Source organism: Anser brachyrhynchus (assembly GCF_964034855.1).
Source record: "Anser brachyrhynchus genome assembly, chromosome: 21".
Lineage (NCBI taxonomy): Eukaryota > Metazoa > Chordata > Aves > Anseriformes > Anatidae > Anser > Anser brachyrhynchus.
The window spans coordinates 6108499-6124008 of NC_137714.1; the positions used below are offsets into that span (position 1 = coordinate 6108499).

At 62.3% G+C, this 15510-nt stretch overlaps 1 protein-coding gene across 6 annotated transcripts in view; it reads left to right on the plus strand.

The window, feature by feature from the left end:
• The window catches only part of AGRN (agrin), an 81384-nt gene that overhangs the window by 62644 nt on the left and 3230 nt on the right, over nt 1-15510 (plus strand). For all 6 annotated transcript variants that reach the window (XM_080564590.1, XM_080564591.1, XM_080564593.1 and 3 more), the window contains 18 exons: nt 146-532; nt 621-755; nt 1952-2079; nt 3735-3849; nt 4156-4275; nt 4527-4871; nt 5789-5981; nt 6469-6684; nt 6887-7116; nt 7588-7722; nt 7837-7933; nt 8196-8360; nt 8522-8633; nt 10296-10412; nt 10585-10774; nt 11215-11302; nt 14048-14272; nt 14870-14973. In XM_080564590.1, coding sequence (XP_080420716.1) covers nt 146-532; nt 621-755; nt 1952-2079; nt 3735-3849; nt 4156-4275; nt 4527-4871; nt 5789-5981; nt 6469-6684; nt 6887-7116; nt 7588-7722; nt 7837-7933; nt 8196-8360; nt 8522-8633; nt 10296-10412; nt 10585-10774; nt 11215-11302; nt 14048-14272; nt 14870-14973 — 3102 coding nt within the window. The remainder of the gene's footprint in view (nt 1-145; nt 533-620; nt 756-1951; nt 2080-3734; nt 3850-4155; nt 4276-4526; nt 4872-5788; nt 5982-6468; nt 6685-6886; nt 7117-7587; nt 7723-7836; nt 7934-8195; nt 8361-8521; nt 8634-10295; nt 10413-10584; nt 10775-11214; nt 11303-14047; nt 14273-14869; nt 14974-15510) is intronic.

The following is a 15510-nucleotide window of genomic DNA, read 5'->3' on the forward strand; positions in this document are numbered from 1 at the left end:
GCCACCTCTGTGCCCTGAGGCTGCTCCCAGCCCCGGGGCTGCTTCCTCCTGCGCTGCCCCTGCTTTGCACCGTGCATCCCAGCGTCACGGACAGCATTTCCCAAACCTGCCCTTCCTCACCTCGTTCTCTCGCTGCTCCTCGCAGAGTCCATCACCCACACGAGCCACTCGGCGCCTCCCACGCCGCTGCCCACCGTGCCCTTGGACAAACTCATCCTTCCTCCGCCGCTGCAGCTGAGCACCCGGGCTCCAGAGCCCACCGAGCTGGCCAGCAGCCCCCCGCTGACGGAAGAAGCCAAGCCCACCCCAAGAGCTCACCCTACGACGAGGCGCATCACCACGGCCAGGCCGGCCACCACGCCCTGGATGACCCACGGGGCGGCGAAGACCACCGTCCGCCCTCTGGCCACTTCTCCGGTGGTCCTGGCCACCACCCAGCCTGCCTACGTGGAATCGGGCAGCGCCGAGGGCAGCGGGGACCAAGAGATGGGCACCAGCGGAGACCAGGAGGCCAGCGGGGCCGGCTCCGCTGGTGAGCGGGCGCTTTGGGGCTCGGGAGCTCAGCGTCCCCGTGGTTTAACAGATTTGAGGTCCTTAAGGTTCTCCTTCATGCCCTGCAGGGGAAGAGGAGGTGGAAGAAAGCCAGGTAACCCCCACGCCGGCCATCGAGAGGGCAACGTGCTACAACACCCCGCTCGGGTGCTGCTCCGACGGCAAGACGGCCGCCGCAGATGCAGAGGGGAGCAACTGTCCGGGTGAGTCGGTCCTCGGGGCTGGGCGCCCTTTGTGGGGCTTTGAGTCAGGCTGAGCTCTTCCAGGTCCCGAGCTGGTGCCAGCGGGGTTGTCCATGTGGATGTGCTGGAGCTGTGGTGGCCAGCAGGCGTTGTGTGCCCTGCCACGGTCCCCAGCGGCCAGCCACGTGTGCGCTCGGTGGTTTTCTTCGTTTACATGAACACTTTTTCCCTCGAATATTACAGCCTTCAAACTTTCACCAGGTTTTTTTTTTTTCTAGCCCAGGCTTCTGCGCGTTCCTGGTGCGCAGGGGGATGAGGGAATTGGTTGGATTCCCGTTTTACCTGGTGTGAGGGCTGCAGAGGGAGCTGGGCTTAGCAGGAGCAGCCCAGTGCCAGGCCAGGAGGGAGAGCCGCTGGGGTGCTGGTGACTGGTGCTGGGCTCCCCAGGGGTGTGCGCTGCTGCTCCACGGTGTCCATGGCAAGGAGACACAGAGACACCTGTGCTCCTATGGAGTATTGGCCCCCATGTTCATACATTTGCCCTAAAAATGCTGCACTGGGGCAATTTCCCAGGCGTCTCCTCTCTGAGGTCCTCCTAACTGGCCCTATACCCTTGGGCATCATCCCCTTTTCCTCTGGACCTTGCAGAAGAAGCTCTGAAACTCTTTATCCACTTACCCCCCCCCCCGGGCAGGGATCTCCTTGAGGCAGCTCCGCCAGCTTCCCAGGAAGGCGCCCACACCTCGGGGAGCTTTTGAGGTGTCTCCAGGCTGGCCACAGCCTGCTGGCGGGGTCTCCCCGCGCCTCTCCCGGCCCAGAGCCCGCGTTTCGCCCCGCGTTGCATGCGCGCGTCCGATCCCGCCGCGTTGACCTGTGTGCTGCTCTGGCTAACGTCTTTCTCTTGTTACTCAGCCAGTGCAGGGGGGCTGCTGCTCTCTCCGGGCCGGAGCTCAGAGGAAACCGTATGGTAAAAGCTGCCATCTCCAGCCTGGTCTTTGCCATCCGCTCCAGCACCCTCTGATACTAATCCTCCATGGCGCTCTCCCAGACCCATCCAGACTAACCCCGACACTGGCACTACCCGCACACTGCCATCCCCTGTGCCCCCACCCGCCCCCAGGGACTCGAAACGCTCCTCGCGGCTCTCAGCCCCACGCCTGCCCCCTCCCCGCGAGCCGGCTAAAGGGCTTTGTCTTGTCTGCCCTCCCTCCCCTTAGCTACCAAAGTCTTCCAAGGAGTGCTCATCTTGGAGGAGGTGGAAGGCCAGGAGCTCTTCTACACCCCCGAGATGGCTGACCCCAAGTCGGAGCTCTTCGGGGAGACGGCCAGGAGCATCGAGAGCGCGGTGAGTCCTCGGCGCAGGGTCAGAAGGCTGCCGAGGGCCTTTCTGGGCTTGGCAAGAGAAAAGAGGGCCCCGCAATTCGGGGCAGCCACCCCACGAAGGCAGGGGCCAGGCACTGCGCCCTGGGTGCGCCAGCATCACCCCCTGCTGCCCCGAGCGCAAAAACTGCTCCCCAGCTTCTCCTTTCCGTGCTCAGTGACCTCTTCGTTGCTCTCCGTCACGCGAGAGCACAGAAACCTGTTTGCAGAAGGCTCCTTGGAGGAGCACCACCCCGTGTGCTTTTATTTTTATTTTTTTTTTAGATGAATTTAGCCTGCAGAGGCTGGGGGCGAGCACGGCTCCTCTCCAGGGTGTGCGCTTTCGTGGGGTGGGCACGTAAGAGTGTAAGGAGCTTTTACACAGCCCGGTTGTGCCCAGCAGGTACCCTCGGGGAATTTTATTATTAGCCTACGTGCATTATAGGCTCTACCACATGCCGTGTTGGTGGGTTGCATCCTTCATCATGTGCTGGGTCCGAACTGCTCCTTTTTCAACTTGATCTTGGTGGCGGGCTGTCCAAAAAAAAAGAGGTTCTGCCTAACACCCTGGATTTTCCAAAGCTTCTGTAACTCCACGAAAAGCCTGTAGACAAAAACACGTCCCCCGTCCCTTTGCCCTTCTGGTTCAGCTACGCAGCTTGGGATAAAAAAAAAAAAATCCAGTCTCCCACCTTTATAGAGCAGCCCCCCGCGTCTCCAGCTCCTGGAGCAGGGGGCTCGGAGCTCCGTGTGTGTCTGGGCACGCCGAGGAAGCCCTGGCTGGGGTAACAACATCACAGTGTAGCTTGCAGTGTGGTTCAGCAAATAATAAGCATCTCTGCGAGGAGATTTACATTTTTGGAGCTGCTTCCGTGCTGCACTGGAAGCTGGCAAGCCCCCAGCACAGCCATATAGGCAGATGTGCGCCTGGCGTACGGACCATATGGTTCGTTCAGTTCTCTGTCACAAAATCAGCATTGCCCAACACAACGGCACCTTTTATCCGAGGACCCAAACCCGCTCACAAAAGGCTTCGTTCCCCGGTTCATCCCCTTTCCCCTCCGAGGCCAGGGGAAGGCAGGGGGAAGGCCTCCAGCTGCGACGGGTGCCGGTGCCGCGCAGGGCTGGCAGGATTGCCCCAGGGGTGCTGGAGCCCTGACCTGCTGGGTGCTGTGACCTGCTGTCGCTGTCACCGCGTGCCTTCGGACAAACCCCGCAGCCTCTGAGAGCGGAGCCTTTTAGCAGGCGGGTGCTCAAAGATGCAGCAGGGCGCCCGAAGGGATTTTCCAGAGCGTCTAAGCAGGTTTACCCGGCTTTGGGAGAGCTCGGGAAGGCTCAGATGCCACGCAGCAGAAAATCCCTGCACGAACTGCGAGGTGTCTCTGCTCCCACCTCCCCTGTGGGGTGCAGCTCGCTTTCCCCGTGCCGTGTCCTGGTCCTGTGCTAACCCTTTGACTCCGGGCCATAATGAACGGAGACCATCCCAAATCCCTCTTGCAACGGATTTAATGCGACCCCAGCTGGGCTGAGGCCAAGAGGACTTGCTGAGACCCCAAATCTTTTGCTGGAGGAGCCTAAGCCCATGCCCTGGGTCTCCCCGTTGATCAGTCTGTCTCTCCTCCCTCCCCTCGCCTCCGTCAGCTGGATGAGCTGTTCCGCAGCTCCGACATCAAGAAGGATTTCAAGAGCATCCGTGTGCGGGACCTGGGGCAGAGCAGCGCTGTCCGTGTCATCGTGGAGTCCCACTTTGACCCAGGTAGGACCCTTCCCGGCAATGATTCCCCATCAGCCTGGGGATGGGACGTCACTCCCAGTGCCAGAAACCAGCCTGAGCACCAAAAAGCCCCATAAAAATTAGCCGGGGATGTGCCTTTTGTCCAGAAAATGAAGAGATGCTGGGAGGAGATGCACCCCAAGCGGGTGCCTGGAAGGCTGGAAGCATTTTTTTTAGGGCAAGGAACGGTTCAGGCACATCACGGGGAGGTCAGGAAGGGGAAGATGCTCTGGGTGGGCTCGCATCCTCATGCTTGTCCTCCTCTTTTCTCCTCCTGGCTGTGAGCAGCCACTTCCTACACGGCAGCGGACGTCCAGGCGGCCCTGCTGAAGCAGATCCGAGCTTCCAAGAAGAAAACCATCCTGGTGAAGAGGCCCCAGCAGGAGCACATCAAATTCATGGATTTCGGTGAGCCCCCAGCCCTCAGGTCGGGCACAGTGGGCCCCCCCCCCCCCCCCTGCCGCCGGGCAGAGCCCAGCCTCGCTGCGGGGTCTGGAGGGCAGAGGCCGGGGGCTCCCCTCCTTTGGTGCACACCGCGGCCGGCAGAACCTCCAGCCAGCCTCCCCTCTGCCTCCTGCACCCCAAACCCGCCCTCCTTTCCCCCCTCCGGAGCATCTTGCAAAGCCCCAACCCCTTCCTTGCTCTTTGCTGCCTTCCAGACTGGATCCCCAGGCTCTTCACCACCACCGTCACCACCACCACGGCCACCACCATGGCCCCGGCCACCACCCGCAGGTACACCACGGCCTCCGCGGCCACCACGGCCCACGGCTTGCGCCAGGACGCCGCGGCTCGAGCCAGCACCAAGCTGCCCGGCCCCCTGAGCACCAGGAGACCCAGCTCCACGCTGCCCGCCGCCCCCCGCCGCAAGCCCCCCGGCACCAAGAAGCCGCCGCGCCCCTGCGACTCCCACCCCTGCCTGCACGGGGGCACCTGCGAGGACGACGGGCAGGACTTCACCTGCAGCTGCCCGGCGGGCAAAGGGGGGGCCGTCTGCGAGAAAAGTAGGTGAAAAGTAGGAGAAACGGGCAACAGCATCTTTTTTTTTTTTTTTTTTTTTCTGGCAGAGCAGCCTTCGGGGTGTCAGCAGCGGGCGCGTGGCCGTGGGATGGCAAGGGACCGAAGTGGGGACAGCGAAGTCCCCCCCCTTAAAAAAGCAGGGGAGGGCTTCTCTTAGGGCTTTTTGTTCCAGAATTTGGGCTCCAAGGATGCAGAGAGGATACAGCTGGGAAAGTGCAGCTGTATGGTTGCCTGTTTCCTGGCATGCTCCCCCCAAGCATTTTGGGGCTGGTGCAGGGATGCTGCTCCAGCCTGCGCTGGCTGCTTGGGCATGGAGAGATGTGGGGCACCATCAAACCCAGCCCGTAATGAGTGCTGGTGCTTAAACCAGCTTTACCCCTACCCAAAGCAGGCTGCGCGAGCTGTAAGAGGCAAGGTTTTAAGGGGAGAAGGTGCCAGGAGCAATTACTCTCTGGCTGTGCCAACGCAGTGCCCTGAGCACGGGGATGGTGAGCTCCGTGCCGGTCCTGTTAATTTTAACAGGGCTCGTCCTTCCAGATCCCTTTGAAAATCTCAGCTGCAATAAATAAAATCCCGGGGCACTGAGCATAAACCTGCCACGTGGGGTCCTGGGCGGGCAGAGAGAAGTGGTTGGGGAGCAGGGAAGGGGAGCCGCAAGGAGCAGCGGTGTGGAGCACGGCGATGTCCAGCAGGACGCCGGGCGCTTGGAGCTGGCGGGGGGACACCGCTGAAATATGGGGGAGGCAGTCCCATGAAGCCTGGGGGTGATCTTCTTGGGGATTTGCCATCACGAGAGGTGTTGGGGACCACCAGTCCCAGTGTCTGGGAGGCTTTATCCTCTCTCCATCCTCATTTTCATCCTCTGCTTCTTCCCCTTTTCCTTCCCCCCAACCCCCGGCAGCGATCCGGTACTTCATCCCCAGCTTTGGCGGCAAGTCCTACCTGGCCTTCAAGACGATGAAGGCGTACCACACCGTGCGCATCGCCGTCGAGTTCAGGACCGTGGAGCTCAGCGGGCTGCTGCTCTACAACGGGCAGAGCCGCGGCAAGGACTTCATCTCCCTGGCGCTGGTCGGCGGCTTCGTGGAGCTCCGGTGCGTGCCCTTGTCCCCCCGTCCCGGTGGCACAGGCTGCCAGGTTAAGGGAGGGTAGCATTAAATGGTCAGGAGGATGAACGTTTTCTTTTTTTTTCCCAGCGTATTAGGAATATTTAAGGGGATTCGTCGCCTTCTGGCGCTTTTCAAGAGAATTAATTTGCTTGTTTCGGTTTGAATTTTGAAAAGCTGAAAGGCGTGGGAGGGTGGTTTCTGGGCAAGCGAGAGCTCTTTTTTTGGCACCCTTCTGGCACCAGGAGAAGAAATTCAGGGGGAAAAAAAAGGGGGGGAGAAAAGCCCCAGGAATCCGAGCTGAATTTACATTTCCAGTTCCCAAAAGGCACGGATTTGAGGCGAGGTGAGGTGGAGGGAAGAGCTCTGGAGACCCCAAAATCCAGACAGGATTTTGGCAGATTTCTGGGGAGGAGGCTGCGTGCTCCCAGCACCTCCGGGCTGCGGCCACGAGCCTCCCCGTCCTCCCCTCCAGGTTTAACACCGGCTCCGGCACCGGCGTGGTGACCAGCAAGGTCCGCGTGGAGCCCGGCAAGTGGCACCAGCTCGTGGTGAACCGCAACCGGCGCAGCGGCGTGCTGGCCGTGGACGGCGAGCCCCACGTCAGCGGGGAGAGCCCGCCGGGCACCGACGGCCTCAACCTCGACACCGACCTCTTCGTCGGGGGAGCGCCCGAGGACCAAATGGCAGCGTGAGCAGGGGGACCGCTGCGGGGTGGGGGGCGTCCCTGGGGAGCATCCCTGGTGTGGGGTGCAGCATCCCTGGTGGGGTACAGTGTCCTCCAAGAGGGGTTTCTCCGCTTATTCCCCTGGAAGCATCACCCAAGTGCATGCGGGGTCCCCCCCATATTTCCCCCCCAAGCCCCAGCCCACCGTGCGCTCTGTCCCCCTCAGGGTGGCGGAGCGCACGGCAGCTACGAGCGGCCTGAAGGGCTGCATCCGCCTCCTGGACGTGAACAACCAGCTGTACGACCTGCGGGAGAAAGGCAGCGACGTGCTCTACGGCAGCGGGGTGGGCGAGTGCGGCAATGACCCCTGCCACCCCAACCCCTGCCACCACGGCGGCGTCTGCCACGTCAAGGAGGCCGAGATGTTCCACTGCGAGTGTCTGCACACCTACACCGGTACAGGAAGGGGGGTTGCTGGGGGGTCCTGGTGCTGCTGGGTGGTCCTGAGGGGTCCCAGAGGTTTTGGGGTCACGGGGAGCAGCAGGGGGAGGAGGAGGATGTGGCGAAGTCTTGGCAGTGATTCCCAAAAGTGTAGGATAAAGTCATGTCCAACGGAGATGGAATCAGTTTTGGGCATAGAGCTATCCAGATGTGGAGGAGACAAGGGTCAGGATCTGTCCCCCAAAATTCCCCTGGTGTTTTAAGGCAGTGAAGTGCACTGTGGCATGGGCCATACACCTCCCCTTTTGCGGGGTCATCTGCGGGGGGCTTCTTGGGCTGTGTGAACCCAACCTGGGATGGGACAAAAAGTTTGGCAGGGCCGCCAGGAGACCTCCCATCCTGTGCCCGCCCCAGAATTAGGGCTGTCTCTGGCCATATTGTGCCCGCCGGCCGTTCGGGGTGCCGACGTGAGCCCTTGTGCCGCAGGTCCGACGTGTGCCGACGAGCGGAACCCGTGCGAGCCTTCGCCGTGCCACGTCTCCGCCACCTGCCTGGTGCTGCCGGAGGGGGGATCCATGTGCGCCTGTCCCATGGGGCGCGAAGGGGACTTCTGCGAGCGAGGTGGGCCGGGGCCGGCGGGGCTGGGGCTCTGATTTTCCCCAAGCCGGGAGCCTTTGCTCGCTGGCTGAGGCTGCTCTGCCTCCTCTTCCTCACCGTCCCCTCGCTTGTGCCCAGTGACGGAGCAGGACCTCACCATGCCCTTCCTCCCGGAGTTCAACGGCTTCTCCTACCTGGAGCTGAGCGGGCTGCAGACCTTCGTTCCCGACCTGCAGTAAGTGCTCAGCCACGTGCCGACGGTGATGAAACCATCGGGGTTTTGTCCGCAGGACCCCCACATTGCCAGAATTGCTGTGCCAAGGTGTGGCGGGCTGGAGGAGCCAGCACTGCTGGCTGCCATCCTGAAGGTGGCAGAGGCACCTCCTGCACGGCAGATCCTCCCGCGGGCTCGGACGGGTGGCAGAAGCCTTTGGGGTGGAGGAAGGGAGCGCGTGGGCGGCTGGTTCGGAGGGTATCCGTCATCCTCCTGCCCCCAGGGACAAAATGTCCATGGAAGTGGTGTTCCTGGCCAAGAGCCCCAGCGGCATGATCTTCTACAACGGGCAGAAGACCGACGGCAAGGGGGACTTTGTGTCCCTGGCCTTACACGACGGCTACCTGGAGTACAGATACGACCTGGGCAAAGGGGCGGCCGTGCTCAGGTAAGGGGGGGCTGGGGGCAGCAGGCAGGAGAAGGGCCAGTGGGGGCTTCCCATGGCCAGCACTGGCCCCGAGGGCTGAGCCCATCCCTGCATGGATGGGATCTGGTGTTGGCTCACGGCAGAGCTCTCACCCACATCGTTTCCTCCCTTCTCCCCACCAGGAGCAAGGAGCCAGTTCCCCTCAACACCTGGATAAGCGTTTTGTTGGAGAGGAACGGGCGCAAGGGGGTGATGAGGATCAACAACGGCGAGAGGGTGATGGGAGAGTCACCGGTACGTCCACGGGGCAGGGGGAGACGGTCGGAGCTCTCTGGGCTTCTAACCCAGCTCTGCACCCGCGTGAAACGAGCTGGGAAGTTCTCAGAGCCGTGGGCTTTTATCCCCGGAGGCGTGAGAAGGGCGGAGGAAGAGTTTGTGGAGGGGGAACTGGGGACCTGGGAGAGAAGGATGCTGTGGGACAGCAGCCGTGCGCCTTTCCAGCGCCTCGTCCCTCCTTGTCCAGCCTCCACGCAGAGCTTTGCAGGGGACACGGCCGACACGGCTCTCAGAGCCCCTTTTTACGACTCTTTGAGCCCTTTTTAATGACTCTCAGAGCCCCCTTTTCATGACTCTCAGCCCCTTTTCACGACCCTTGGAGCCCCTTTGCACCGCTCTCGGAGCCCCTTTGCGTGCACGCAGGAAGAAGTCACCGAGCAGCGAAAACCCGACCACTCTCCTGCTGCCGAATCCCTCCTTCCCTGCTCTGTTCCCAAATCAGCAGCTCGCCTCTGACCTCTCGCCATGCCCTGTCCCCTCCGTGCTCCTGTCCGTGCTCCCAACCCTCTGGGGATGCCGGCCCCGGCCACCCGCTGCCCCCCGCAGCCCCCTGCCCCCCGCCGGCGGCAGCCCTGCATGTTACGACGTTACCCACTGACCTCCCGTTTCTCTCTCTTTCTCTCTCTCCCTCTGATTTGTATTTTTCCCTCCCCTGCTGTCTGGATCCCAGAAATCCCGTAAGGTACAGATAAGTATCACCCGCCACCTCCATCCCATCTGCCATCGGCACGTCGCTCTCTTTCTGTTTTCCATCCAGACCCGTACCCCTGCTCCCTTCCCCTCGGACCGAGCATCTTTAGGACCCCCCGTAGCTTAGAGACACCCGTTCCCTCTCCCTTCATCCATTTCCAGCCAGTCGTTGCATTTCGTTGTTGTTATTTCGGAAGCATTTCAATTAATCCGGTCATGTTCCTCGCGTTAACTCCACGAAGCATTAGCTAGCGACTCACGTAACCGCATCCCCGGACCCCTCCGGAGGGCACAGGAGGGGACGCGGCTCCTTCTGTGGGGCTGCAGGGTCTCTGTCCCCAAATCCAGGGGGGTCTCTGTCCCCAAATCCAGGGGGGTCTCTGTCCCCAGATCCAGGGGTCTCTGTCCCCAGATCCCAGCCGTTCGCCTCAGGGGACCTGCGGCACGCGGGTCAATCCAAGCTGGATCCCTTTGGTACGAGTTTGGGTCCAAGCAGCAGCCCCGGTGAGACAGGAGCAATATTTCTTCACCTGTCACACAAATCCCGAGACCTCCACGCCCGAGAGCATTCGAGCATCACCTCCCCGAATTAAATTCACAGGAAAATCTTTCCCTGGCTCTCCTGCTGCCAGGCGAGACCTCGCAGCTGGAGGTTTTTTGGAGCTCCTCAGCCCCTTGGCAGCCTCCCCTGGTGCCAGATGCGCGGCGCTTGCCCGCTCCCCATGGTCTGTGGTGGCCCTTAGGAGGCCCACGGCTACTGGTGGCCAGCTGGGACGGGGCAGGGGCTGCACCTGAGAGCCCAGGGGCTTGGAGGTGGCTGCGGTGCTCTGGCCAGATGTGCCCGGGGATGCACCCTGGAGGGTGGAGGCCGTAGCGAGGCCGTCCCCCCGGTCTCGCATCTCCTCCCATCTCGCCGTGTCTCCTCGCCAGGTGCCCCACACCTTCCTGAACCTGAAGGAGCCGTTCTACGTGGGGGGAGCCCCCGATTTCAGCAAGCTGGCTCGAGCGGCCGCCATCTCCTCGGGCTTCAGCGGAGCCGTGCAGAGGGTAGGGCCCTGCCGGGCAGCTTGGTGCGGGTGTCTGGGTGCCGGGGGTGCCGTCCACGCAGGGGATTTGCGGGTCCCAGCGAGCACACCGGACTGGGAACGGCAGGAGGAGAGGCAGGGACGGGACGTGGGGACGCGGGGGCGAGGGCTGACCCTGTGCTTCCCCTTGGCAGATCTCCGTCAAGGGGGTGCCCGTGCTGAAGGAGCCCAACATCCGCAGCGCCATCGAGATCTCCCCCTTCCGAGCCCACCCCTGCACCCAGAAGCCCAACCCCTGCCAGAATGGGGGCACCTGCAGCCCCCGGCTGGAGAGCTACGAGTGTGCCTGCCAGAGGGGCTTCTCCGGGGCTCACTGCGAGAAAGGTGAGGCCGGAGGGGCTGAGACCCCCCCCACGACCCCAAGGCTCCAGCGTGCTCCTGGGGGGTGCTGGTGGCAGCAGGATGCTAACCCCAGCTCCTGCTCCGTGCTCAGAGATTTGTGTTACGCAGGAGCGATGGCTCCTGGCCACAGGGGTCCCTTTTCCCTTCCCTCCCCGAGTCGTGCCCACCACCAAGCCCCCAGGTTCCTCCCCGATTTTAGCCAGGAAGCCACCAAAGCTGTGGTTTCGGGTCAGTTGGCTGCAAAAACAGGAACCTGCTGCGAGCTCGCCGGCTCTAAAGCCCCGATAAAACTTCTCCAGGGGCTGGCTAGGTGCTGGCACGTCCCTGGGGACAGCAGGTCTGTGCCTGCCCTGGATAAAGGGGGGTTTTCCTGGCCTGGCCACGCTCTGTTCCATGACAGCTCCGCTTTTTCCCACCTCCAGTGCTCATCGAGAAGGCAGCTGGAGACGCCGAGGCCATCGCTTTTGACGGCAGGACGTACGTGGAGTACCACAACGCCGTGACCAAGAGGTAACGCTGAGCCGAGCCACGGCCAGGCTGAGGAGTCGGGGTTTTGGCAGGAGCAACAACGGGGCTGAAGGATGCCCAAAAGCAGCGCCCAAAGCGGGGCGAGCCAAGCCGGGGCTGGGACCCCCCCCCCCCCCCCCCAATTCCAGCTGGTAAAAAGCTGCCCCGATGCCAGAGCAGCGCCTGGCCAACGTCAGGTCTGGGTGCTCTCCCTCCTTCTGGGGGGCACGCTCTGGTTTGGGGTGGGATGAGGCTGGACGTGGCCGATGCCCAGCCCCATGGTGCTGAGCGGGGGGGGGCGGCTGCGCTCCCTCCCTCGCCCCCCTGCGACCCTCCCCGCTCCGGCGCCGTGCCCGAGGGCAGCGTCTGCGTCCCGTCTGTCGCTCTGTCTGTCTGTCTGTCTCTTCTCAGTGTCCCTGTCTCTTTCATTTCCAAGCCACCTGACCAATGAGATCCCCGCGTAAGTACAGCCCGCGCCCCCCCCCAGGCCCCCCGCCAGCACCCTGACCCCAGCCCACCCATGGGGCAGGCGTGGGGACACTCGCCGGGGGCTGCCGTGGGTGGGATCCCCGCTTCGGGGCAAGGACCTCGCAGCTCTGCTGGCTCTGCAGGGGCTGCAGGAGCTGTGTGATTCCCCTTTGCTGCGGGGAGATGTTGTCCCAGCTGCAATTCGGCCTTCAGACGGGTGAGCACGGAGGAGGAAAGGTCCCAGGGTGAACCTCTCCCATCAGCAGCAAAGCGCTGGAGAGGGAAATGAGGGGGGCTAGTCCTGCCTTGGCTTCCCAGCATGAATTTTGATTATTATAGATGTTATATATTATTATAAAATCGATGCATCCAGCCTGGCCGTGCTGGGAAAACCTTCCTGAGTCCTTGGACGCGTGGTCCATGCCACCCCTCGTGATGTGCAGCACAGCACAGGGGGCAGCAGGAGGGCTCGGGCAGGCAGACAGGGGGTTAGAGGGGCAGCACCGAGGAGCCACGAGCCTGCAGCCCAGCAGAAAGCCGCTGCCTTTGCGTCCTGCTCCCCATGGGGAAGGTCGCCCTTCCCAGCCGCTCCCCACCTGAGCCAGCCTGTGCCCGTTTCGGCCGTGCATGCCCCGTCCTGCAAAGGGAGCTCAGCGCTTCTCCCCGGGTCCCTCAGCCGGGATTTTGGCAGCTGGGGCCCTGAAGGGCTCCTCTTGGGCTGCCCATAAAAAGTTATCCCTTCTTCCCGGGGACAGCCAGCGGGAGTGCCCGGGGCAGGATTAAGGCTCCAGTTGCTCCCCTGGGCGCTGCCGGCCGCGACATGCCCGTACATTTTGTCTCGAACACACATTTTTATCCACACGGATGGCTGGAGCTGGCTGCGGCGCTGGAGCCCCAAACGCCCGCGGGCAGTGCCAGCAGGACAGCTGTGGCTCCGGGTTTCCCCTTCTCCACGCACTGACTCAGAGCAGCCTTACGTGACCGTTCCTGTCCCGAAGAGCCAGCCGGGGGCTGCCCTTTTAGGGTGGTGGTCGCTCAGGACCCAGGGGTCCCTTCCCCAGCACCGCTTCCCGTCCCCTGCCCCATCCCTGGCCGCGCACCCCAGCGGCGCAGCGCGGGCGAGCTGGGCGACCCGGGGGGGGGCGTTTGCTTGGTGACATGATGGTGACATGCTAGCGCCCACCCCGGCTAAAGCAGCGACTTGCAAACCCCCCCGGCTGGCTTAAAGCTCAGCCCCGAGGACCGCGGGGGTCCGGGCTCCCCGCTGGTCGGTGCTGGGTGGGAGGGCAGGGTTCCCCCGCGCCGCCCCGCGCTTATGGCACGCTCCCCTTTCTTCCCGCATCTAAGTCCCGACGAGGACTACCCCGCCGAGCCCAGGTGAGTCCGTGCCAGGCTTCCAGCTCGTTCCCCGTGCTCCGCTGTCACCCTGCGTGTCTGTGTGTCCGTGCGTGCTCCGTGTGTCCCTGCTCCAGGCTTTTTATCCCTAAGGGATCCGGCTCCGAATACGAACACGGAGGGAGCTCCAGCAGAGGAGCAGCAGCTCCAGCTCTGCCCCTTGCTCATGGGGGGAGGTAGGAAGGCAAAAATGGGTGAGGGGGAGGCTGGGGCATGTGGTGCCCTTGTCCAGAAGTGTCCCTTAGGAATAAAAAGCCACCCGTGTTGCCTGTGTTGTCCTGTCCATGTGCACGTGTCGGCGGCGTGGCGGAGCAGCCCCCAGGGGCAGATGGTGACTCCGTATGGCCACGTGGCCAGTGGCCAAAAGCCTTTTTTTGGCCGGTTCCAGAAGGGACTGAGCAAAGACGGGGAGGCCAGCGTGGGGAAAATCCTGTCCTTCATTCCTCCCTTGGAAAAAGGTGCTGTGTCCAGGAGGGGGAAGGCTTTGCTGCCTCTGGACACTCTCCATCCCCTTGGGTTCCCGTTGGGTTTTGGTCAAGCCAGCCTGGGGTGCCGCAGCTTCAGGGCTCGGTGCCTCCACAGAGGGCAAAATGGGGGCAGTAACCCCAGGCTGTGACTTGGGGGGTTCAATTTGGATTTTTTTGGGGGGAAAAAAAAAACTCTCAAGGGAACTGGGCAGCTCCTGCTCTGGTCTCTGCATCCCTGGTGCCTCCAGGCTCAGGAGGGCAGAGCCCAGGTGCCCCCACCTGTCTCTGGCACCAATTTTATGGGTGGGAGCTGGGTTGGGGACCTCCAGGGGACCCTTTCTTGGACCCCACAGGCTCGTGCTCTGCCTCGTGCTTTTGCAGCCGTGTTTTAACCCTTCTCCCTGTTCTCCCGGCGCAGCGAGAAGGCCCTGCAGTCCAACCGCTTCGAGCTGAGCATCAAGACGGAGGCCACGCAGGGCCTGATCCTGTGGAGCGGGAAGGGGCTGGAGCGCTCCGACTACATCGCCCTCGCCATCGTCGACGGCTACGTGCAGATGACCTACGACCTGGGCTCCAAGCCCGTCGTCCTACGCTCCACGGTCCCCGTCAACACCAACCGCTGGGTTCACATCAAAGCCTCCAGGTGGGAAGGGCGACGGGGCCACCACAGGTGGCTCCGGGACGGGCCAGCGGTGATTTAGGGTCAAGAGCCTGAGTCACGGCTCTGGCCCCGCTCCCGGGGGTCCCCGGGGGTCACTGCTCTCCTGGGATAAGAATAGAGGAGAGGCATGTGGGCAATGGGGCGCGTGCTGCGACACGCCTGCCCGAAATTCTGGGAAGTGCCAATGGGACGGGCTCGGGGGGGTGAGGAGGGTTCGTGCCTTCTCTTTGGGTTGGCGGAGGATCCGGCACGCTGCTCGGCCCCGCGCTCGGGTGGCATGGGGAGTGGTGGCTGGCTGGCGTGGTTGGCGTGCCGGAGATTTCTGCCCCTAGGGAGTGGTTTTCTGCCCCTCAGGGGGGATTTCTGCCTCTTGGGGGGGGATTTGGGGGGGATTTTGGGGGTGCGTGGGGTGGCCGGGGTGCGCCGGAGCATCCTGTTGGGGTGCAGCAGCCCACGGAGATTTGCTCAGGGGTGGTGGCGGATCTTGCAGAAAGCCCACGGGTGTTTTATTTTCTAGGGGTAATTTTTTTCCTCTGGGGTGGTTAATCTGTGTCTCTCCTTCCCTCCCCGCCGGAGCAGGGTGCAGAGGGAAGGTTCCCTGCAAGTCGGCAACGAAGCCCCCGTCTCTGGCTCCTCTCCGCTCGGCGCCACGCAGCTGGACACGGACGGGGCCCTGTGGCTGGGTACGTGGCGGGCACGCAGGGGGAGCCCCTTTGGCTGGGATTTGAGGCTCCCCGGCTTGTTCCGACGGGATCCTTGCCCCCCCCCGGGTCGCTTTGCCACGTTTGACCTTCCAGAAGCGTCTCTTCTCCCAGTCTAAATTTGGAGCTTCAGGTCTAACGTGGCTTACAGAGAGTCCATACCCAAAAACGCAGCCTCGCCCCTGAGTAGGCAGCATCCCAGATGCTATTCCTAGTGCTGAAACCAGCCTAGAAGTCATGGGGAAAGCGTTTTTTTTTTCCATGAGAAGCTTTGGCTTGGCTTCCCCACTGGCTCTACCGGAAAGCTTGGTGTTTTGTCAACCTCGACGTGAAGTCTTTTAGGTTGACCTGATATTTGAAAACGCACGTTACCATTTTGAGCGTCTTTAGGAAACCTGCATGTATTGGGTGGAACTGGCATTTACCCAATTAAAATAATAATAGTAACGATGATAATGATAAAGATGATGATGATAGTAATATATAATATAATAATTCCGGCCAGTTTTTTGAGGCCAG